The sequence below is a fragment of the Rattus norvegicus genome, chromosome 9 (genome assembly GCF_021556685.1).
Source record: "Rattus norvegicus strain SHRSP/BbbUtx chromosome 9, alternate assembly SHRSP_T2T, whole genome shotgun sequence".
Classification (NCBI taxonomy): Eukaryota; Metazoa; Chordata; class Mammalia; order Rodentia; family Muridae; genus Rattus; species Rattus norvegicus.
The window spans coordinates 99,493,641-99,516,784 of NC_141542.1; the positions used below are offsets into that span (position 1 = coordinate 99,493,641).

Here is a 23,144-nt window from a genome sequence, read left to right on the forward strand (position 1 = left end):
TAATGCAAAATGTTTTTCACAGTGCAAGTGATTATAAATGAACGCCTTGTAACGACAAAGGGAATGAATCATGACTGAACAGGTAATGAAAATGATGGCGAATGATGATGATGATAACATATAAACTCATTTGTTGATATGGCCAATGGCAAGGCTCACAGACTCAAGTGAAAAGGAGGCACTCTAAGTACAGGAAATTTATGCTAAACATGTGAGTAGCAATCAGTGTAAAAGTAATCTAATACTTAATTCTCCACTCTCTGAATGGTGAGCATCTGATTCTATTTTGCTATATTTATTTATTTCAACAGGGTATGCATCACAGCAATTTATCCGCTGTAGTGTATGTGATGTGTGTATTGGTTTGCCCATTTGGTGTCACCTGCCAGTCAGAGGACAACTTTGGGAGTCAAACTTTCTTTTCACTGCGTGTACCAGAGCTCAAACCCATGTTGTCAGGCTTGTGTGGCAAGCATTTTTACTCACTGATCTCTCTTGATAGCCCTATGGTAATTTTTAAATTGTAAAATAGGCTAAAAACAAACAAAAACCACTATTTTTTCTGTATTATGCTTTATAGACTTTTAAGAGCTCCTACCAAGAAGATAGTAGGTGACCGATGTATTCACCTTCACAGACCTGCTCTCTTTTGTGGTAAAATCTTGTGAGGAAAAGATGGACTGTATCACCTCTACATTAAGATTGTTTTTAAAAGTTCAGGAGACAGATGTTCCTGAGGGTTAAAGTTTACAGCTCTTACATTCTTAGGTAGCTCTCCAACTCAAGGCCACCATTTTCAATAAGAGGTGACACCCTCTCCTCAGAATTCTTCTCAGTGCATTCCTTACGCTTGATCTTAGCCAAAAGGCTGAGAAGATCTCAGCACATTCCGTGAATGTTGATAACTACTTACCACCTTGGAAAGCTCTCACATGCCAATTTACTCTGACACCACTGGAAAGTTCTTGCTCTATTTTCCCACCGAGCATTGCTTATTTTAAAGGATGTCAACGTAAGCAACGTAAGAGGCATAGTGCTTCATCAAGGAACGTCTTTTGAAGAAGATACAATGGATGCTTCAGAATATTTAAATAAAAAGGTTTAATTTTAGTGTAGTGAATGTTATGTGTTGTAGACATGAAAAATCCAGACTATTTTTGTGATACCAAACAAAACAAAACAAAACAATAGAAAACACAAAAAACCAAAACACCCACTCACTGTGCACCTCCGTTAATTGTATACACCTAGAGAAATTAGATGGCGTCTGGGAGTTCTATTCACATTCACAGACACTCAGCATCAGGCTTTTAGAAAAATCCATGTCACATCGTTCAGTCCGGGTTTCAGTGCCTAAGTCTTGGTTGAGCTAGTCAGGTGTGAGGAACTCAGTGGATGACTGGACAGAGCAAGGCAGAATTGGTTTGAAAATGCAAGTATTTAAGAACACCACCATATCCTAAAAGACACGAGGATGTAAGCAAGCAAGCAAACAGGGAAACAAACAAACTTCTGAAAGAACAAATTCACTTTGGTAGAACAGAACCCGTGCTTATTGAAAAGAAAATGCAGCCACAGGAAGTGGCCTTGCTCAGTTATGCAAATCATTTTGCAGCAGTAAGGGAGGCTTCTTGGCTTCAGAATTCACAGTGGGAAATTCCTACAGAGACTTTTAAGCTCTCATTACAGCTACATTAACAATCAGAGTCATGCTACAGTGAAGGGCTGCTGGAGAGTTGCCAAATTCCCAGCTTCCTCAAGCAGTGGAAGTAGTGACCTGAAAAATCGGGAGTGATCTCTTTTACAACATCGAACAACAAACCACTTTGACCACGAGACATCGAACCTGAACACAAAATGAAAGCATAATGATAGGTTTTTCATAATGTGGGCAGCTTTTGTGCCATCTCCCTATAAAAGCACCCCATCCCCATTTAATTTCTCTTTCTATAGAAATGTCACATTTTGCTCCCGAGATTAAAGGCAGGAGCAAAGTGGTGACTCCTTTATATCTGGACAAAACTGGAGTCTAAAGCTGGTTTATCCTTTACTGTGTATGAATATTTTCTATTGCTTTTAAAGATTTAGGTAGTAAACTGTGTGGAATTGATGGGAAGAGCCCAGTGTTTTCTGTTTAGTGTCCTATTGAGAAGGACTAAGTATTCTCTACAACACTTCCACACTGTGTCTAATTAATCGTTAATGGTCTTTAAGACCGAGTCCCTTTTCAGCTGTGTTTGAGCACTGACAACCAAAATCAATGTTGCGTTGGCATTTGTGGGGAAGGAAACTCTTTTTCGGCTGTTACAGGGGAGGCCACGGGACAACAGTGTCTTCTTTTAGTGTACTCCATTTTGTTTTCTGAGACAAGGTCTCTCACCAAAACCTGGAGTTCACTGGCCAACCAGCAAGTCTTGGAGATCCTCCTGACCCCCGCAGTGTTGAGATCAGAGATGTGCCTCGATGTCTGGCTTTTACCTGGATGTTGAGAATGTGAAGTCAGGTCCATACAGTTGTGTGAAAAACATGTTCCCCAACCTCTAGACATCTTCTAACAGCATCACAGATGTGCCATGCCTTAAATCAAACTCGATTGCATCCTTAGCCCAGGAATCCACCCTTCTCTATGTTCTGTATCTCATTCAACTTGTGCCACCATTCCCTTAGCGACTGAAGCCTGACATGTGGAGTTGGTCTTTGTTTCCCTTTCCTTTATATTTAATATCCAATAAATAATTTAATAAAATTTCATGTCTAGCATACATCCTCCTCATCAGCTACCTCCAACCATTTCAACCGTGTCTGCATGGTCTCTACAAGCTCTGCTCACACTTCTACTCCCTTCTGGATTGGTCACTTTCTTGTTACTATGGCCAATACCTGACATCATGCAATTTAAGGGGAGAAAGTTTTATTTTGTCTTACAGTTTATTCAAATACAGCTCCCCCATGGTGGAGAAAGAAAGAATAGACAGAAAGGGGCTGGGCTACTAAACTTGAGGCACCTCCTCAGCGACTCACTTCCTCCAGCCCGACTTCAACTCCTGCAGGTCCCACAAACTGCACTGGCCAACAGCTGAGGACTAAGAGTTCAAATGCACGAGTCTATGGGACATTTCACATCCTCTCATACTGGTCAGGGATCCTTTTAGACTAGGACATCAGAGCACATCATTTCCCTCCTAAAACCATCTAGTGGGATCCTATCCCATTCCACTAAGCACCACGAGGTAGGGCCTCTTTCAAGGCCAATGAGCTGTTGTAGCCAATTCATGGTCTCATTTTCTAATCCATCTTCTCTCTTTTTTCACTCTCGTTCACTTTCTCCATTGGCCTTCATACTCCTCACACTTTGCCATTTCAAGGTCATTGTGTTGGCCGTTTCCTCTGTTTTGAATGTTACCATCAGAAGTCTGCCGGGCTCACTCCTTCACTTCCCTCAGGTCTCTGTGGAATGTCTTCTTCATACAGTGTTTTCCTAACCACCTATCCAAGCTGGAATCTGGGTCACTCTCTACCACCTTGCTTTGTTCTTTCCCATTATGCTTTTGTTGCTTGTCGTTCAATCGCATGTGCTTTAATTTGCTTCCTCTGTTGTATCTGCTGTAGTCCAAATGGGATGTGAGTAGAGACTGTCTTATGCATAGCTTCTGGAACAAATTAGGTACCAATAAAATTATATTTACTTAAGAGTGTTGCTCTTTTCTCACCCCCCCACTGAGTGTACATATATAATTTAAATTTTACTTATTTTTTGTGTATGAGTGTTTTGGTTGGTGCCCGCATAGGTCATAAGAGGGCATCAGATGCCCTGTGACTGGAGATACTGACAGTTATGAGACATCATATGGATTCTGGGAATCACATCCAAGTCCTTTGCAGGAGTGGCAGGTGCTCTTAGCCCCTGAGCCACCTTTGCAGGCCTCTCTGGACGTGTTCTGCTTCATGGAATCCCTCTACACTACAATGTCAAAAGTATCTAGGACTATGATGTCCAGGAAGATTGAATACTAACAAAATCATTCATGAGATGGATTTGGGTATAAACAACGGAGAGAGCAAGCAGTTGTAGAAATAAGAGATCTCTTGCTCAGAAAAGCTTTTTAAATCCCCTTCTGGTCATAAACACTAAAAACTTACTCGAGCCACTTTCTGCCTCCAATGTCAGGAGGGGATTTTTTTCAGTTGCTAGTAAGGCAGCCTTGGTTCCAAAGGTAGAAATATATGAAAAGTGTTGAAGTTACTCATTATTTCAAGGACTGGTTTGAAGCCAGTGATTTTTCAAGCCGTTTGGTAATTGATGTTCATCAGTTTGGCCCAAGAGAATCCAAGGACAGCAAACACACTGGTGCCATATAATGTCCCAGGGAGTATCAAGACAAAGAGCACAAGTTATTTTTGTAATAAAGAAGGTCTTAAACACAAATTTATTTCAGAAGGTGAATGTCATTAGTTACAAAAGAGGAATTTCAAAGATCACTCATCATGACTCTATTTATACAATATTACAATTACATTTTAATTCAGTAGTAGTTGTTGAAATATATGAAATTGGAGCCACCATTGTTTCTGGTATCCATGACAACCAGAGACAAAGAATGAGTGGTCAATTGTCATGATAATTGTTTAAAACTTTGGTGAGATTCTACAAATTAATTAATAATAGGCTGACATTTTTAATTAAACTGTAATCACATCGTTTTCACCTTCTCTTTTCTCACTCCAGCCCTTCCCATATACTATCCTCTCTCTCTCTCTCTCTCTCTCTCTCTCTCTCTCTCTCACTCAATCATGACTTCCTTTTCTTTTCTTTACTTGTGTGCATTTGTGTATGTACGTGTGTGTATCCTGTATAGAAATGCAGCCTGCTGATTCTGTCAGTGTTACTTGTGTGTCCGTGATTTCAGTGCTGACCACTTGGTACTGAATAACCTACATGGAGGTGCATCCGTGGGCAAAACTAGCCTCTCAGTCTTACCATTCCTTAGTTGCCTATAAACTACATGTCTGCTCTCTTCACATCATGAGACATTTTATCCTTCTCAATAGTAAACGTATAAGTAGGATTCCTAGCCTGCTGTCTGCCTGTTTGTCAATGTTATTTATTACACTAATTTTTGGCTCACTTTATGACTGTTTTGATGAATTATGAGTTCAGTTAAAGTGTTCTTATCCCATCTTTAATTTTTTTTCTTGAATAGTGCCAAACTATATAATTCCTGAAGGAGAATAACTGGAAGCCCATCTAGCTTGATGCTTTAATGTTAAAGCTGAGGACACAGAGGTCAGAGAGACATGAGACATTGCCTGTATTGTCTTTGAGGACCAGAACTGGAGCTCCTGACCTCCTCCCTAGGTCACTGTATTGTTCCTCATTTCCTCCACAAGGATTTATTACCTAATTCTGGAATAGATCACGTTACTACACGTCATTAGCCTACACATTAACTTAGCTGCTCTCAGAGAACAACACACGTCACAGTTTCTATTTAGGCTTAATCATTAATGACATATTATCAAACAACTAAATAAAAATATCAAAGCATGACCTCTAGTCACAACTTCTCAGGGGGCTAAGCTGGGAAGAACACTCCAGCCTAGTCGTTGGATACCAGTATGTGAGACGCGGCAGTATGCTGTCTGAGAACATATTAATTCAAACTAAATTAAAAAGTTATACTTTCAGGAAGGATGAGAACTATATGAATTACTGTAATGACTATTTAAAACAAAACAAACTTCTTGATTTTTGGCACCTTAGTTTGGAGTCTCATGAAAGCAATGAAGCGACGGATAATTTCATTGTGAGGTTACCTCAGGAAGCAAGAAGACAGACAGGTAGAGGGTCATTCATGAACACTGGGAAGTTGACTTTCCTAGAGACTTTTGAGGGGGGAAGTAAATAGTTGTCTTTGAAAATAATCCTCCTGAAGGTTAAGAGAGAGCACTTCATGCACTGGTTCATATGTTGCATTAGTGGAGGGTTTCTCCATAGGCTGTCATCTCCCCGTTCATATTCAGTGTTAGGAAAAGTGGAGAGTACCAACATCCTCCCTCAGCTCAAAACAGGTCCTGGAGCAGAAAGAAATGCAGACACAGAGCAAGCAATGGCCAGCATGGGTGTTGGCAAGGGCTCAAATCAAAACTAGAGCTGAAATCCCATGTTGTGTGATGCCAGACAGAAATACCTTCTACAGACAGCTCCAGAAAATGTTTCAAGAAACAGCTAGCATAGTGGCTATTGTGAATAAAAGAAACACCCCGTGTGCTCAGGCCAGATGAATCCACCAAAAAACCCAGAAGGATATTCAGCGCTTTGGCTTAAAAATAAAAATTAAAAAAAAAAAAACTGAAAAACTGTCTTCTCCAGAAAATATTGCATATCCATGGGCTATTTCCTAATGATTCATTTATTTTGAAAGAAAAGATTTGGCCCATAAACCCATGATGCTGCAAGATCACATAGCCTTGGGGAGGGATACTCATACTATTCTCAGGAAAAATCCAAGTGTCCTCATTATAAGAGTTGCAAGTGACTAAAACTAGTGCCGTTGCTATAAAAGAGAAAGCTATTAAAAAACACCTTGAAGAAAATATGAAAATAAACAATATTTTTGCAATTTTTCATGAGCTCCTTTCAAGGAGTAGCTTGCATATTATCTCACTAAGGAAATGTGATGAGGTCATACAATAGCCCTTAATAGACACATGTGCCAGTCGATTTCTGCGCTTTGGGACGTAGATGTCCCTGTGTGTGTGCATGTATGAAGAAGCCAGAGGTCAGTTTCAGTGGCTTCCTCAGTGGCTCTTCACCTTACTTTTTTAGCGAGGGTCTTTCCCTGGACCTGGAGCTCACCAATTGGCTGGACTGCCTGGCTAACAAGTCCCAGGGATCCCCTTTCTCACTCCTTCCTCAGAACCGGAGTTGCATACGTGTACCACGCAAGCTGACTTTTTATTTGGTTGCTGGCCATATGTACTCATATTCTAATGCTTAGATGGCCAGTACTTCATCAGTGGAGCCCCTGCTGGCTTTTAGAACTAAGAAATATGTCATTCAAAGATACACATCAGTAGCAGGTCACATAGTAGAGAAGACCAGCTCTACCATGAATTCCTGGGTAGTGTTAATGAAACCAAAGAGCACAAACAAGCAATCCAATGCTCACCAGTGCAATCGTCTCAACATGGAGTCTTTAGGATCACTAAATAAACTGATAAAGTGCTTGGATCCGAGTCTATAACAGATAGATGGTTATGCTCTCCCTGTCTACATTTCTGACCTTATTGAGAGGTCATCTAGCTCAGGATGAGTGTCTCTATAAAAAGAGGAAAGAAAATCCAGGTCATTCTTCTGTATATTCTCCATCCTAACTGGGAAGCTCTCTGCTTTCCTGGATCCCCCCATCTCCTTGGTTTCTATAGTGGCTCACAGCAGAAAAGTCTCCATCAATGTCACACAAGAAGAAGTCACCAAAAGTGTTTTCAGACTCATATAGATGACACATATGTCAAGGCTTCCTCTGCAAGACCATAAAATTATCATTTTGTCAAAAGCCAACAAGCTGAGACTCTGAAGAAGCATTTGGGAAAAGATAGGCTAAGGCTGAGGAATGGGAAGAGGGTGGGCCTACTCTCTCTGGTGACTTTCTCAGGAGTCACAGGCACCTGGTCTCATCCCTCTAGTGTACAATGACATCAGTGATTCCTTTGTTGTGGGACTGGTCTTCTTTTTTGTAACTTTAATGAACTGCTTCTAATAACCCTGGGGGTAGAGAGTATACCTTGGTGATAGAATGTTTGCCTAGCATGCACAAGGCCATGGTTCAATCCCCAGTACCACAAAAGAAAGAAAGAAAGAAAAAAAATGAAAGAAAGAAAGAAGGAAGGAAGGAAGGAAAGAAGGAAAGAAAAACAAATTTTAAAAAGAAATAAAGTTGCATGTGAAACACACTCTTGTTCTTGTCATGATGTATCTTTAACTACATTTAGAGAGAGAGAGAGAGAGAGAGAGAGAGAGAGAGAGAGAGAGAGAGAGAGAGAGGGAGAGAGAGACATAGAAAGGAGATAGAGAGATACTCATAAGGTCATACATGATCTGGATGGCACTGATAGCAGACATCTGGATTTTGTGAGATATTATAAATAAATAACAGTGAGAGTCAAAGAACTTATGTTTGAGATGCTGAGCCAGGGAAACTGGGAAATTATTCATTTGACACGAATGACAGAGAACATACACGTGTCCGATTGTATGAATAATGGAAGAAGCACACACAGTTCCATGCAGTCCATGCTCACCTGAAAAAGAAATTGTAAGAGCAAAAACTGCAAAGCACTTAACTCCCACAGTGAATAAGTAAGCGGTAGTTCCCCCAAACCGACACTGAGTGCTCTCACAGCTTTAAAGGGAAATAGAAAAACCATAGCTTCCATTGTGTATCTGTACAAAGTTTTAGGGCCCTGGGGGCAATGCCATGGTATATGTTATTATCATATTTGTCTCCAGGTAGACAGAACAGATACTGAGAATTATTTTTGTGGTACACCCCTTGAAACTAAAGGCAGATTATGAAGATGAACGAATCTAAATGCAGTCATGTGTTTCTAAACAGCAGAACGAGGTTCATGGTCAGGAGATCCTGTTGTGTACACAGAGAGTCCTTACACAAAATTTAGATGTGTATAGTTGATTCTGTTTTGGCTCAAAGTACAGTCTCTTGCTCTTAGGTTGTAAACCTATACAGCATGTGACATTATGGACTACTGTGGACAAGTGTATTTGTGTTCTTAGATGTAGGACAGGTACCATAAAAAAAGATGCTGTAAAAATTAAGAAATGATAAACTTATATGAGGTGGGTGCTATGAATGAGTGGAGCTTGCCTGGCTAGCATTTGCTTTGCCACTGAATGGGTGACTGGGGAATGAGCGTGGAGGTCTGGGACACTACTGTTCACCTGTGCAGAGTTTATAAGTGCTGTAAACTAGTTGCTAAAACTTTTTTCCAGAAATATATTAGCTTTAGCCACTGTGACATTTTTATTTTATAAAGTTTTACATTTTAAAAACCTTTAGACTTTGGTAAGGAAACATTGCTTAAGAAACAAAGGTGCCATGAGGCTAGAAGACTATGCAGAAACATTTTCCTTCTTGATAGCATTATTTTCCCTTTGAGATTATTATAATTCCATTTCTAAGCTTAGTTGCCGAAAGGTAAGACAAAAACATGCACACTGCTCTACTGAGTTCCCCTTCTGGGGTTGTAGCCAGCTTGAACCCTAATCCCTACCACTCCCTTAGAGTAAACCTGATTGGTATTCCCCAAATACTTACCCAGCATGCTATAAATAGACAAGGTCTATAACAGTAGTTTGCAGAGCTTTACAACTGGACCCTGGCACCAGGCATATGTCTGACTCTTTGATACTAGTCTGGGCGAATCAGGTGTACTCCATTAAAGGAGGTCACTTTTTTTGAGTGCTTTCAAAGTCCTCATATTATGACTTACATTATGGAGACCTGCTTGGACTTGCTCTATCCCAAGAATCATGCATGATTCATTAGCAAGTAGCCAATAGGTTGCCCTCTGTAGGATTGCCCTCTGTTTGCCTCTTGCCTTTGGTGTCCCAACACCTGGGAGCTGGTCTCACACAATGGGACCAGGTTTATCTGGAACACCTACTGTATTGGTTATTTTCCTTGTTGGTGGGACCAAGCTCTTGACAGAGACAACTTAAGGGAGGAGAGTTTACTTGGAAACACAGTTTTAGGGGACATAGTGCATTATGACATGGAAGGCATGAGAGCTGAGTGGCTCGGCTCTGGCAGCGACTTGAGGCATGGCTTGTTCACATCTCAGCAGACTGAGAAACAGAAAGCTCAGGGTAAAACCAGAAGTAGATACTGTCTCCAAGGCCCATTCCCAGAAACCCAATTTACTTGGTTGGATCACAGTCTCAAAATTCTATAGCTTCCCAAGACAGAGTTCAGTTGGAGTCCAAGTGTCTGAACACATGACTTTAAGGGTTAACTTAGTCTGTGATCTATTGCTATGCAGAGACACCATGACCATGGCAACTCTTACAAAGCATCATTTAACTGGAGCTTGCTGTAGTTTCAGAGGTTTAGTCCATTACCAGCTTGGCAGGAAGCATGGTGGCACACAGGCATATATGTACCAAATATGGAGCTGAGAGTCCTACATGAGATTAACAGGCATTGAGGAAGGAGGGAAAGAGGGAGGGAGGGAGGGAAGGAGGGAGGGAGACAGAGAGAGAGAGACACAGACAGACAGACAGACAGACAGACAGACAGACACTGGACTTGGCTTGGGCTTTTGAAACCTCAAAGCTCATCCCCAGTGATACACTTTCTCCAACAAGGACACACCTTCTAATCCTTTCAAATAGTACCACTTTCTAAACCTGTAAATATAGGAATCTATGAGAGGCCATTCTTATCCAAGCCACCACATGGAGGGGGTACATTTTGTTTCTATGTCGTAGCTGGACCTATGCTGGACCAGGTGCCATTGTATTCTGCCTTTACACCCTGGCCTATTGGAAAGCTCTCTCTCTCTCTCTCTCTCTCTCTCTCTCTCTCTCTCTCTCTCTCCCCATTTCTAAGTATGAGGTACACTTTAATATAATAATGAAAATTAGAGTATGGTAAGTATATAAATCAGTAGCATTGTCCTAATTATCAAGTCTCCTGCACTGCACACAACTGAATATGGTATCATATACACTAATAGAATAATAGCAGAGTTTTCTATATCAGCATCATTACAAACGTATGAGTTTAGATAGGATGTTATGATAGCCATATCATTACTAGACAATAAATTTCTGCTGACTCCATATAATATTGTGGGCACGCCATCATATAAGCATTGATTATGGTGCCTGACTCTATTGTTACATAGAGTGAAGAGGAGACATATGGAATGAGTTAATTCTGAGACTAGAAAGGAAAACTGGAGAGGGAGGAAGGGGAGATTACTTGCTGAAATCCTACTGTGTGCTGTGAACTGTTTCATTATCCCCATTTATGAGAAGTTAGTTTCTTACTTTCTTTCAAAGTCACGTAGTCAGGAAGATCAGCATCCCTAAGATGGGACGTTTCCCCCCAGTGCACATGTTGAACCTTTTCTTTGAAAAGCTAGAAACTTACAGTTCACAGTGTCGTGGTGATCCAGAAGGAAGGATAAGAGCATTTGAATGCAACACTGTGAAGGGACATTTCCAGCTTCCCTTCAAGTTAGAGGTTCAGATACACCTTCTACACAGCTCTAGACAGAGACTTCACCTTGGTTCTTCCATGGCTCTTGATCTCTCTCAGATGCAGTATTTTTCCAGTCTCTATAGTGCTCTGTTTTCATTCAAAGGTCCCTTAGAGCTCCCCTTAGTAGGAATTTTACATCACACCTCCTTGAGTCCATAGTACATTCTCTATTAAATCATCGTGCACCTGACAGAAGGACGATCCATGCAACTTTGAAAGGAATTTCCTCCTTCCTAAACAGTGTCATGGAAATTCACCAGAGAGGGAAAGCATTGGGTGGGCACATGGTTTGATTAGCGATCCAAGTTTGTATTCACATATCCTAGAAACCGAAGGGAGTCATGCAATGTCTGGATGATCATTTTGCTAACAATTCTATCAACGTTTTAAGTAACACATGTGTGATGTACTGCTTTTAAAAGTGCTTATACCGAATGCAGACATCAGGTTTCAGCTGTCTGTCTATACATACCAGTAAGCTCCTTCCACAGAAAAAGATACACTTCATGTTTTTTGGGGGAAGGTGTGGAAAGCAAGACCCTGGAAGTCTACTATATGTAGGAATTAGGACTTGTGACATTTGTGACTAAGTTATTTGAAAAGAACAAATTCCAGAGACTTGCCCCACCTCTGACAAACATTCAACTGACCACAGAAAAAAGTCCCCATGATAGCTTTTTGTTGAAGGGAAAACATTAATAGTTATTTTAAAAAAAAGGAAAACAAATGGTCAATAAACATTAAAAAGAGAAAAAAAGTTCAATATCTTTAGTGATCAGGAAAATGCAAACCAAAACTACTTTGAGATTCTATCTCACCCCAGTCATCATGGCTGATAAAAAGAAAAAATACACAGTGTTGTTCCAAGTACTTCCAACTAAAGGTGGAAAGAAAATGAGAGAAACACTCTTGTTCACTGGTGAGAATGCAAACTTGTGTAACCGTGAGGAAATTAATTTGAAAATTTCTGAGAAAACCAAAAGCAGAACTACTACATGGCCAATGTTATACACTCTTGGTTTTATAGAAAGGGCTCAAAATACTACCTCAAAGATGTGTGTGTGTGTGTATGTGTGTGTGTGTGTATGTGTGTGTGTATGTGTGTGTGTGTGTGTGTGTGTGTGTGTGTGTGTACACAATCATGTTCAATGATGTGCTATTCATGATGGCCAAGAAATGGGAGCTGCCTGAATGCCCATAAAATATGAATGGGTAAAGAGAATGTTAACCTGTGTGTGTGAGTGTGTGAGTGTGTGATATACATTTTACGCAGCCATAAATGAAAATGAAATCGTGATATTCACAGGATGCATACAACTGGAAATCTTCACGTTTAGTGAAATAGGTTAATTTAGAATGAGAGATATTATGTTTTCTCTATTTATGCCAATACCAAACTTAAAAAGACCATTGTGCCTGTTCAGACGTGAGATAGGGAAAGAGGCAAGCAGGGGGCGTGGCCGGGGTGGAGGGGTCAGGGAAGATGACCACAGACTGCAAGGCTCCGAGAGTAGTGATAAAGAAGAAAGACTTCTGTCAGTTGGGGCAGGCATCAGACACAAGCAGACAGGGCACTCCTGTGTTGTTATCCTCTTTATTGAGGTGTAATTGACACACCATAAAAACACCAGCTAAGCTGCCGATTCAGTGTTCTAGTACATTGTCCAGGCTGTACGACCATTTTCAGGATCTGTTTTGAGGGATGGAAGAACTAAAGATCACATAGGCATTCTGAGTCACCCAGAGTTCTGAACAGTTCCCAGAGAAGGAACTGAATGTGGGCAGTCATTAGTATATGGCCTTTCCCAATTAGGACAGTGTTTTCCAAGGGTCTTTGTGCATTTTGTTGTTTTTATTGCCCCTTTAATTTTGGTGACTGGGCAATATTTCACTGCAGTCATCTATCTATCAGCCATTCCTATTTGCTAGCTGTTGTGAAGACAGCCACCCATGCAGTTTTTGTGTGGATATGTAGTTTTGCTCTCTTGGGTGTATATCTAGGGATGGGATAGCTGGGTAAACTGTGATTAGATACTTGAGGAACTGGCAAACGGTCGCCAAAATCTCTGCTCCCTTTCCCACTCCCAGTGCCAATGTATGAGGCTCCCATTTCTCTACCCCATTGGCAGCTCTTCCTATGTGACTATTGACTGTGGCCATCCTGGTGGGTGTGATGCCATATGTCACAGCGGTTTTGATTTGCATTTCCTGAGTGACTCAGAATGCTGGGTGTCTTGAGTCTTCCCATGTGCTCACTGGGCTTATATATGGCTCCTTTGCAGAAATGGCTGCTCATGCATTTTTGCTAAAAATTAATTAAAATTTTAATGTATTGATTTTGATGTATCTCTGGGTGTGTGCACTTCCACAACGTAAATTCTCAGGATCACACTCAGGTAGATAGGCAGCAAGTGCCCTGATTCTCTGAATCATTTCATTGCTCCACTTTTTTTGGGGGGGGTGTTAATTTTAAGCATTGGATTATTTATTATTTAATTGCTAAAGTTCTCCATATATTCTGGATACAAATGAAGTTCCTTACCACCTCTTTAATTTGCAAATATTTTCTTCCCTTTGATGGCTGTCTCTTTACATGTACTTTTTTTTTTTTTTTTTTTTTTTTAGTATTATCCCTTGAAATGGGAAAGGTTTTAGTTTTCTGTAAAAACATAGAAAGCCCTTTAGGGACAGAATAATGGGTTTTGTTGTAACATTTTCTGCACGTGTACCATAACACTTTGCCTGTATTCACTCCCTGCGACCTCCATCCCCCTTCCTCCCTCTATCTGGCTTTTACATAATTAACTTTATTTCTCTCTCTTTTTCCCCATTACTTGAACTTTTGATGTCGGATATAAAAAGCCATCGCCTAGTCCATGGTCAGGAATTCTGTGTTTACCTCTAGGTGTTTTACAGTTTAAAACATCTGTTTTGCAGATGTTGTGAGTCTAACATCAGTTTTCCTCGTGAACATCTATTATAATTTACTGGGAAGACTTTTGCTAACCTCCCTTGTCACAGTTACCACAGAAAGCCAAAATCGGTTCTTCAAAGGTAGGGGCTCCACCAGTGTTCCGGTTCTTTGTCACTGGTCACAATTGTCTGTGTATCAGCCCACTTCCTAGCTACTGTGTGTGTGGCTTTGTAGTAAGAGTTCGTATCAGAAATGTGACTGGTCCCATTTGCTTTTGTCCTTTTCAAGATCACGTGGGCTAGTCAGAATGCCTTTACATTCTGAATTATTTCAAATCCTTTCTTTTAATTTCTGTGAAGCTAGCTTGATTTTAAATGAGAATTCTGTTGAATCTGCAGACAAATTTAGTGAATACGGCCACTTTAATAATATCAAGTCTATTTTGTGGAAATGGGGTATGTTTCTGTCTATGTAGCTGTTCTCAATTGTTTAATGATTTTTTTTAAAGTTTTCAGTATTTCTTTTACTTCTGTCAAATTAAAATATTCTTTATTATGCATGTGCCTCTGTGTGTGTGTGTGTGTGTGTGTGTGTGTGTGTGTGTGTGTGTGTGTGTGTGTGCATATGCTAACTATGTTAGAGATGAGAGGACACTGTGGGTTCTGGGGATCAAACACAGAAGGTCTACTTCCGAGGAAAATACCTGTTTCTGATAAGCCATCTTGCTGGCCCATTCCATTCTCAAGTTTATGACATTTTATTCTTTTATCATTTCTGAGGGTTGATATTACAGGCATGCCACCACAGGCAGCTCGTAGTTTATTCTTTTTGACAGAGTCATTTTCTTAGTTGCATTTTCAGAAGACGCACTGATAGTTTACAGACATGCAGTTGCTTTTGTATAGTGAGCCTGACTCTTGGACCTCAACCAACTTGCTTATCAGTTTCAATCATACTAGAGAATTTTAAAAATAATTTTGCATGCAGAAGCTTATGTTATCTGCACATTAATACAAATTCCTGCCTCCTTTATCATCTGGGTGCCCCACTCCTTCCCGGCTTCATGCTGAATTACTTTTGTTTGCATTTCTGGTTCAGGGCTTAATGGTACTCGTGACAGCAGACATCCTTGTCTCCTTCATGCCCTCAGGATCAGGCACTAAGCCTTTCAACCATAAGCGTGACATTAACTATGGGGTTTTCACAGATCAATCTTATCAGATCAAGGAATTTCTCTATGGCTCCAAGATTGTTGCTTATTTTTATCATGAGTAAGCATCAGAGTCCTCCAAATAGTTTCTTACATGGATTTTTTTTTGGTGTGTATGTGTGTGTGTGTGTGTGTGTGTGTGTGTGTGTGCGTGTTACAGTATACATTCTTAAGTTCCATACCCTTTGGTGTGGCCAATGTTCTAGTTGACTGGTATAATAAATTCCATTTACGTGTAATATATAAGCCTATTATATAAGTGGTTAGATTCAGTTTGCTAGTGTGTTGTTTCAGACTTTCATGTACTTTTGTAAAATGTTCAAAAAAGATTTATCTTAGTCTTAATTATGTATATGTATGTACCTGAGACCAGAAGTAAGGGTCATATTCCCTTACGGATGGCATTAGAGGTGAGCCACCCAACTTGGGTGCTGGAAACTGAGCTAGGGCCCTCGGCAAGGCAGAAGGACATCTTTGAGTCACCATTCCAGCCCCTTTCCTGTCTGTTTTCCTAAGAGGTACTGGCCTGTGGTTTTCTTTGCTCATGAGGTCTCGCTCTCATTTTATAATTGTCAGCCAACACTGTACTCACAGAATGAGTTGGAGATTTTTCTCTCCTGACTTTTTGTGAATGCTGTGGAAGATTGACAGCAAGTTTTCTTTGTTTGACAGAACTTACCAGTGAAACCATTTGATGGTGGGATTTTTGTTGTGAAGGAAAACTATAGTTACTAATATGATACCCTGTTTAAATCTGTTCAAGTAATCTATTGTAGTTCTAAATCAGTTTCGCCCATGTTATAGATTTGATTGACATACAGTTGTCTATAGTTTCGCCTTATAATTCTAATGACTTTTAAGTCAGTAGGGATGAGCTCTCATTGGTGAGGGGACTTTACTTCCTGTCTTTCTCGTGATCATAATTAAAGCCCACTGATGTTGTCAACCCTGACTAAGAATAAGGTTTGGGTTCCATCGGTTTCCTCCCCTGTTTGCTGTCCTGTGCCACAGGGGTGCCCCTCTAGTCATTATCCTCCCTTAGATTGTCTTGGGTTCAGTCTGTTCTTCTTTCTCAAGTGTCTTGAAGCAGAAGGTGACTTTATGACTTGGCACTCTTCTTGGTTTTAATGTAGGTGTTACAGCTGAGGGCCCCCTGCGCCCACTGTCCTTACAGCTGTTGTGTTTTATGAAAAAGAAAGAAAGGACCAGGAATATGTTTGGTAGAGGCTTAGTATGGTGTGGGGGCAGGGGGTGCCTCTGTGGGGCCATGCTGAGGCATCCCTTCCCCCTGAGGGACCAGCTACACTACAGTATAGCATAGGGTAGAGTTTATATGGGGCATGGGAAGGGGAGTTGGGAAGGGAGTAGAGGCAGAGAGAGAACAAGAGCAAGAGCGAGAACAAGAGCGAGAACAAGAGTGCACACACACTTGGGGGTTGGGGTGGGAGAGAGAGAGAGAGAGAGAGAGAGAGAGAGAGAGAGAGAGACAAAGACAGAGACACAGAGAGACACAGGGAGAGAGAGGGAGAAGGGGAGAGAGGGGGTGGGGAATGAGAGGGAAGTGAGTAAGAGGGTAAGAGAGTGAGGAGGGGGCAAGCAGACCCTTTTATCTTGAGTCAGGCATAGCTAGCTGTTGCCAGGTAACTGTGAGGCACAGTCTAGAAGGAATGCTAACAGCAGCCTCTCCTAAGTTTTGGAATACTCATCTCAATGTATTTCTTTACTCTCAGTGATTTTTTTTTTTTGACACGTTGGTTACTTAGGAATACATCAGCCTACATTTCACACATTTGTGTATCCCCAAATCTCCTTCTTTTATTGATTGGTGGCTTAATTTCATTATGTTTTTTTTAAAAAAACCACACTATATTATTGAACCGATTTTGAAATTTATGTGGACATTTTAGTGATCTATCACATAATTCTTCTGAAAGAATCTTTCATCCACCATGGAGAGGGATGCCTATCTTATTTCTGGGCAGAATGTTCTAGAGACGTCTGTTGGCTAGTTGGTTTGGAGTGCTGCTTACGGTCTCTGGGTTTTTGGGTGGGTCCTCGGCCTACTTTTTCTGATGGACAAGCGTGGAGTAGTAGTCTTCAATCTGCATTATTGATGGTTTCTCTTCCTCTCTTCAGCTCTGTCAGTTTTGCTGTCATGTATTTAGTAATGCAATTGCTTGGTGTGTATATGTTAATAACCTTCACATATATAATTCTATATTCCTGAATGGATAGATCCTTTAATAGTCTGAGAATCCCTCCTTATCTGGAACATTGTCTCTTTCTTTCTTTCTTTCTTTCTTTTTCTTTTCTTTCTTTTTTTTTTTTTTGGTTCTTTTACCACTCAATTTTCTCTAGCTCTCTATATGGTGTATGTGTCTTATCACACATTAGAGATTCCAATACATTATTATCATCACCACCACTTTTGGATTGTTTCTCAGATTGGCCGTTTCTGATAGTGTTTGCTCTCTTTGCCCCCTTAGGCTCTGTATTAAATACATCAACACAAGAACAAAAGGCAGGCTGAGGACATGTTCTTGGCTGCAGTATTGATGAGAGGCATATAAACATGAATGATTCTTAGAGAAGTTGGTAATAACATCAAGGAGAAGTGGCCGCTTGAGGCTCTGATTTTCTATAATAGTTTGGGACACCTCTGTCATGTTGTTTTTTCTACCTGTTCTGGATGTCGTTCTAGAAATTCAGAATCTTTTGAGACTGCTAAACGCCAACCAGATAATCAAAACCGTGTGTTGCAGCATGCCTGGCATCCCACTTGATCTTTCCTCTGGAGGGCTGACTGTCGGGAAGGAAACTGTTACCTCAAGTACGAAATGTCCCATTCAGAGGCCGTTCCCTTCTCTTTGACAGAGAGAGAGAGAGAGAGAGATTAAGTTAAGTTAAACCTGGACAGGTGCCATTATTTCTTGGCCACTTGTCTGAGCTGCATTTCTTCTGCCTACATCCAGAGGAATTAATAGGATTGGCTCCTCCCCTGCCCTCCCCAACCCCCACCTGACCTTCACACAGTAGGGAAAGGCAGGAAGTTTTCCCTGTGGGTTTTCTTTGTGATGACAGGATGAGGCAGATTAATCAATGGGGGAAAACCCCGGGTGAGAACACGCCTCCTTGTGTACATTCCCAATCTTTTGCTATAAGTAGGGCTGCCTCTGGAGCCCGAGGAGCACTCAGCAGGGCACTGGGTACCCAGCACTGAGCAGATCAATTCCTGGAGCTGAGAATGGCCTGCAAGCATCTGCCCTTCCTGGCTTTGGCGGGGGTACTGCTGGCTTACCTCTGCAGCCAGTCAGAAGGTAAGGGTGACTCTTTCTGCTGCTACAGGAGACTTCTGTCCTCTGGACCTTATCTAGGGGTTCCCTGAGAACAGCAACCTGCTAAGGAGTGTGTAAGAGGGACTGGTTGGCTCATAGATAAGAGGACAAAAGAGTGGATGCTAGCAACCAGGTATCTTCTCTGCCACTAATCGTAGCAGAAATGGAGAGTGATGGATGGGTTCTCAGAGACACTTGAACTTCAGGACAAGGTCCAAGTACCATTTCTGGGAGTGATGTGCCAGAGTGTGACATTTTCAAGATACATGGTCATTCAGAAATGTGTAGAAAATTTCTCTTTCAGTTTTATTTTTTTTAAACTTCCCAACCACGTAATGTTAGTAAAGTTTATAACTTACCTTCAAGGTTCTGACTGTGACAGTTGACCTTAGTGTCCCCATGAGGTCTGAAGGACATTGTTCTCCAGCTTTGAGATAACATTTATTCAGCACTTTACAGCAGGTTACACTTTAACTTTGAGGAGGACCCAAGTATGGCTTGATTATACTGTTACCTGCAACAGGTGCACAGCTGGGAACACGTGGTGAGCTTTATGGACCGGATTTAAGTTCCGTCACCATAGCAACAGTCTCAGAGAGCTTTGGGCATGACTCCTCATGGCTACATTTTCCTCTCTAATCTTTTTCACAGTTCCTAGAAAAATCATATTTTCTTTGGGATTTCACTTCTCCCTACCCAGTAGTCAGAGGACAGATTGAAATTTGATTTCCCCCTATACTCTGAAGATGAAAGATTTCTCTATAAAGAGCTTTTCTTTTTAAATGACGGTTGCAGGGATGAGTATTCTTGAGTGACTATGGTGAATTGCAATGAAGTATTTGAATTTCTGACTGAAGATGGAGAGAAGCCATGGGCTTGGAAACTGTGCTAGTTGAACCAAAACATCCCAGCACACCATTAAAAAAAGGACAAATGGGATCTATGTTAAAGTAGACTTCAAAGACCCTAACTAGGTTTCAAAGACACAGAAATCCACTCCTGTGGACTTACTACCTTTTGTATTTTATATTTCTTTTAGCAGCAAGCAACTTTGACTGCTGCCTCACGTACACAAAGAACGTGTATCATCATGCGAGAAATTTTGTGGGTTTCACAACACAGATGGCCGACGAAGCTTGTGACATTAATGCTATCATGTAAGTTATTCACCAACTTTAACTCAGCTCCTGCAGGAATACATGCAAATTTTCACCGCATACTCGGTGAAGAGCAAACACACTCAAAGGCTGACTGAATGCAAATACAAATTTTAATTTTTGATTTTCAGCTTTCACCTGAAGTCGAAAAGATCCGTGTGCGCTGACCCAAAGCAGATCTGGGTGAAAAGGATTTTGCACCTCCTCAGGTATGGATCCCTGAAGGATAAGCAGTCTTTCTCCAAATGACGGGAATAAGGGAGCAGAGCATGGACCACGGGCCTGTTGGCGTTCTTCAGACTAGTGACATCGAATTTTAGAAGGGGGATTTGAGTTAGATCATGCAAGCACAGGATACATTTTGCAGTTGTATGTCAACTCCATCATCATTTTTGACATTATTTTAACTTAATGACTGGTCTCACAAGATGTATTAGAATTCCCTGTGCAGCTGATAGTCACTAGCTACTTGGTTCTCGTGGCAAAGATGTTTCCTCGTTATATCATTTATAGACTTCCTGACACTTGGTTGGTTGCTAAACCCTGAAAAATAAATTTAGTTAAGAAGAGACCAGGGATTCTGGTTTCCATCAGTAATGTAACATTTTATCAACAGATGGTATCTGATACTTAAAGACCCTAGATAAGTGTTCACATCCCGTTTCTGTCAGTAACTAGCTTAGCTATGCTGGGCAAGGCTATCTTCTCTCAGATTCAAATTCCTCATAAGAAGATGTGATGTACCAAAGCCATTCCTACTATCCAGTCATCCACTCACAGTTTATACTTCTCCTTTATTATAGCCTAAGAACCAAGAAGATGTAAAAACGGATGCTTTTCTGGGATGGAATTGGACACAGCCCAAGGAGGAAATGATCACAGCTGGGGTTGGAGGTTTCACCTGCACATCACTGCACAGACCTGATTTGTGTCCCAGTGGTCTTGTCCAATGGATGAAGTTGATTCATATTGCATCATAGTGTGTCATATTTAAGCTCATATTAGAGTTAAGTTGTATTTTGTGTTATTTATAGATCCGAATTTTCTATGTTTAGCTATTTAATGTTAATTTCCCACAATCTATGAGGGGCGCTTAGTAGAAGGTTCAATATTATGTTTAAGGCAGTAAGTTTATATGGCCCTTCTTGGAAACAATAAGCTATTGTAAAAATATTTAATGTTCTTCTGTGTGCTTAATTGTTTCTTAAATTGATACGATTTACTTATAAAACAGAAAGGAATTATAAGAATATATTGAAAATAAAAGAACTGAAAGGCACTTGTTGATAGAGTTATCTATTACTTATGGTATGTATGCTGAAGATATTAAGTCATATAACACACATAAGTATTTTCGGAAAAAAAATCTATCTTCATTTAATTCTGCCTGGCTTTCTCCTTTACTTCTGTCCCGCATGGCCTGGGCTTTATCCATATGGATTACAACAGGCAGGGCATGGGGCTGGAGAGGTGGCTTAGTGGTTAAGAACACTGATTGCTCTTCCAAAGGTCCTGAGTTCAATTCCCATCAACCACATAGCATCTCACAACCATCTGTGGTGGGATCTGATGCCGTCTTCTGGTGTGTCTGAGACAGCTACAGTGTGTTCGTATAAATACATCTTTAAAACATAAAAAACAGGAAGGGTACACTTTTAGAATTGGGAGCCACCCCTCCCCAATTAGAATGGTCTTATGTTTGAGACCCACAGTCAGTGTTTATTGATATAAGCATTTTAGCATAAGTAAGTAGAACCGTATACTTGGTGACTGCAGAAAGGTAACAAGGATTTAGAAAATACTTTGGAGAAGTCACTTGGCTCATCTTTCCATCAGCAACTCTTCACCTCAGCTAGGAACATCTCTGTACTTCTATGTCCTGAGCCTCCTTTAAAGTAGCTTTCCAAAAGAAAATGTAGGATGGGCTTAGATGTCCGAGGGGACATTTAAGATAGTTAAAGCTAGAGAGAATCTAGCAATAAGACTCTGAAAAAATGACATATTCTGGAGGCTCACAAGTGAGCCTTCACAGCTCTCCAGGTGGCCTGCCTCTGTGTCTAAAAAGCACCAAGGGGTCCTCCGCCCCCCGCCCTGGCAGCCATGCTGATACAATAAAGCAAAATTCTCTCTCTCTCTCTCTCTCTCTCACACACACACACACACACACACACACACACACACACACACACACACACACTCCTGCAGTGCAGCTCAGAGGTGGGTCATTTGATGAAATGCCAAAAAAATAAGTGGCCCTATATGCCTGGAAGGTACCTCCATGCCCAGGAATAGTGAACCTGAGTCATCAGGGAAAGTATGCCTAACATTCTGTTGGTTGGTTCAGCCAGTCCAGGGTTACTCTCGTTATGTGCCAAGCACTGTGTCAAGTGCTAGAGAGACGAGATGATGCAAGAGTTGGTTACTTGCTCACAGTTAATTAGGGTTAAGCCATGTGGTGAGAGAAGACAAGTAGACTGGCTATCACAATGCCTGGTGGCAAGTACTTTAATACAAGACAGTCATAGTAGAGTGTACCTGTACATCATTAGGGAAGGCCACCAGAGGAACAGAGTAGTTAGGTCAGCCATATGAAATAGCCAAAGCTGCCATGTTCTTAGACTGTAACCAGAGCAGCTCCACATGGCTCGACCCAGAACTTAAGGCGTGGTATGAAAGACCAGCATGACGTAGTCAGTTGGAAAGGGGTCAGCTCAGAGTGTTTGGAAATATCTGGAGCATGTTTTAGTTGTCACAATATCTGAAGGAGGGTACCACAGGCATTCAGTGGGCAGGATCCAGGGATGCTAAACCTACTGGAATGCACAATGGAGAACTGTCCTGCCTGAAATGTCAGTCATAGTCATGCACCCATGGAACAATATTGGAAGGAGCAGAATGAATGCAAGAAGGGAAGTGGGTGTGAAGTAGCACATTAAGTAAGACTGTTATCTTTACTTGGTACAGTGCTTGGAGCTTGATCCCGGGCTTGCCAGGGAACCACTAACAAGGCCAAAGCAGGTGGGGTCTCTGGTGATAAAGGAAAGAGAGATTATGCAAATGGGAATTGCAGATCTTTCAAAGAGAGATAATGAAACCTCAGTTAAAGTAAAAGCAGAGGGAAATGTAGAGAAGAGATAGGCTAATGAATATTGAAATAGTCTAGATACCTTCTTGGCTACTCCTACAGGTCACCCTTTCTCGGTATGGCATAGATAAAGAGAACCATTTCAGGGGCTGGAAAAT

At 41.1% G+C, this 23,144-nt stretch overlaps 1 protein-coding gene across 2 annotated transcripts; it reads left to right on the top strand.

The window, feature by feature from the left end:
* Positions 1 to 18,593: 18,593 nt before the first annotated feature.
* Ccl20 (C-C motif chemokine ligand 20) lies at positions 18,594 to 21,180 on the top strand. 2 transcript variants are annotated; one of them, XM_087565003.1, is made up of 4 exons: positions 18,594 to 18,726; positions 19,787 to 19,901; positions 20,033 to 20,110; positions 20,705 to 21,180. In XM_087565003.1, exons 1-4 carry the CDS (start codon positions 18,654 to 18,656, stop codon positions 20,724 to 20,726), a joined length of 288 nt encoding a protein of 95 aa, XP_087421129.1. In that variant the 5' UTR covers positions 18,594 to 18,653; the 3' UTR covers positions 20,727 to 21,180. The 2 variants fall into 2 exon arrangements, with proteins under 2 accessions (XP_087421129.1, NP_062106.1); NM_019233.2 differs by having other exon boundaries at positions 18,603 to 18,726; positions 19,784 to 19,901.
* The last annotated feature ends 1,964 nt before the right edge of the window (positions 21,181 to 23,144 follow it).

Bases quoted from the DNA above. Each gene is read 5' to 3' on its own strand.
- Ccl20 (NM_019233.2), top strand. From the start codon at position 18,654: ATGGCCTGCAAGCATCTGCCCTTCCTGGCTTTGGCGGGGGTACTGCTG. The intron at 18,727-19,783 runs GTAAGGGTGACT...TATTTCTTTTAG, and splicing joins CCTCTGCAGCCAGTCAGAAG to CAGCAAGCAACTTTGACTGC. The intron at 19,902-20,032 runs GTAAGTTATTCA...TTTGATTTTCAG, and splicing joins TGTGACATTAATGCTATCAT to CTTTCACCTGAAGTCGAAAA.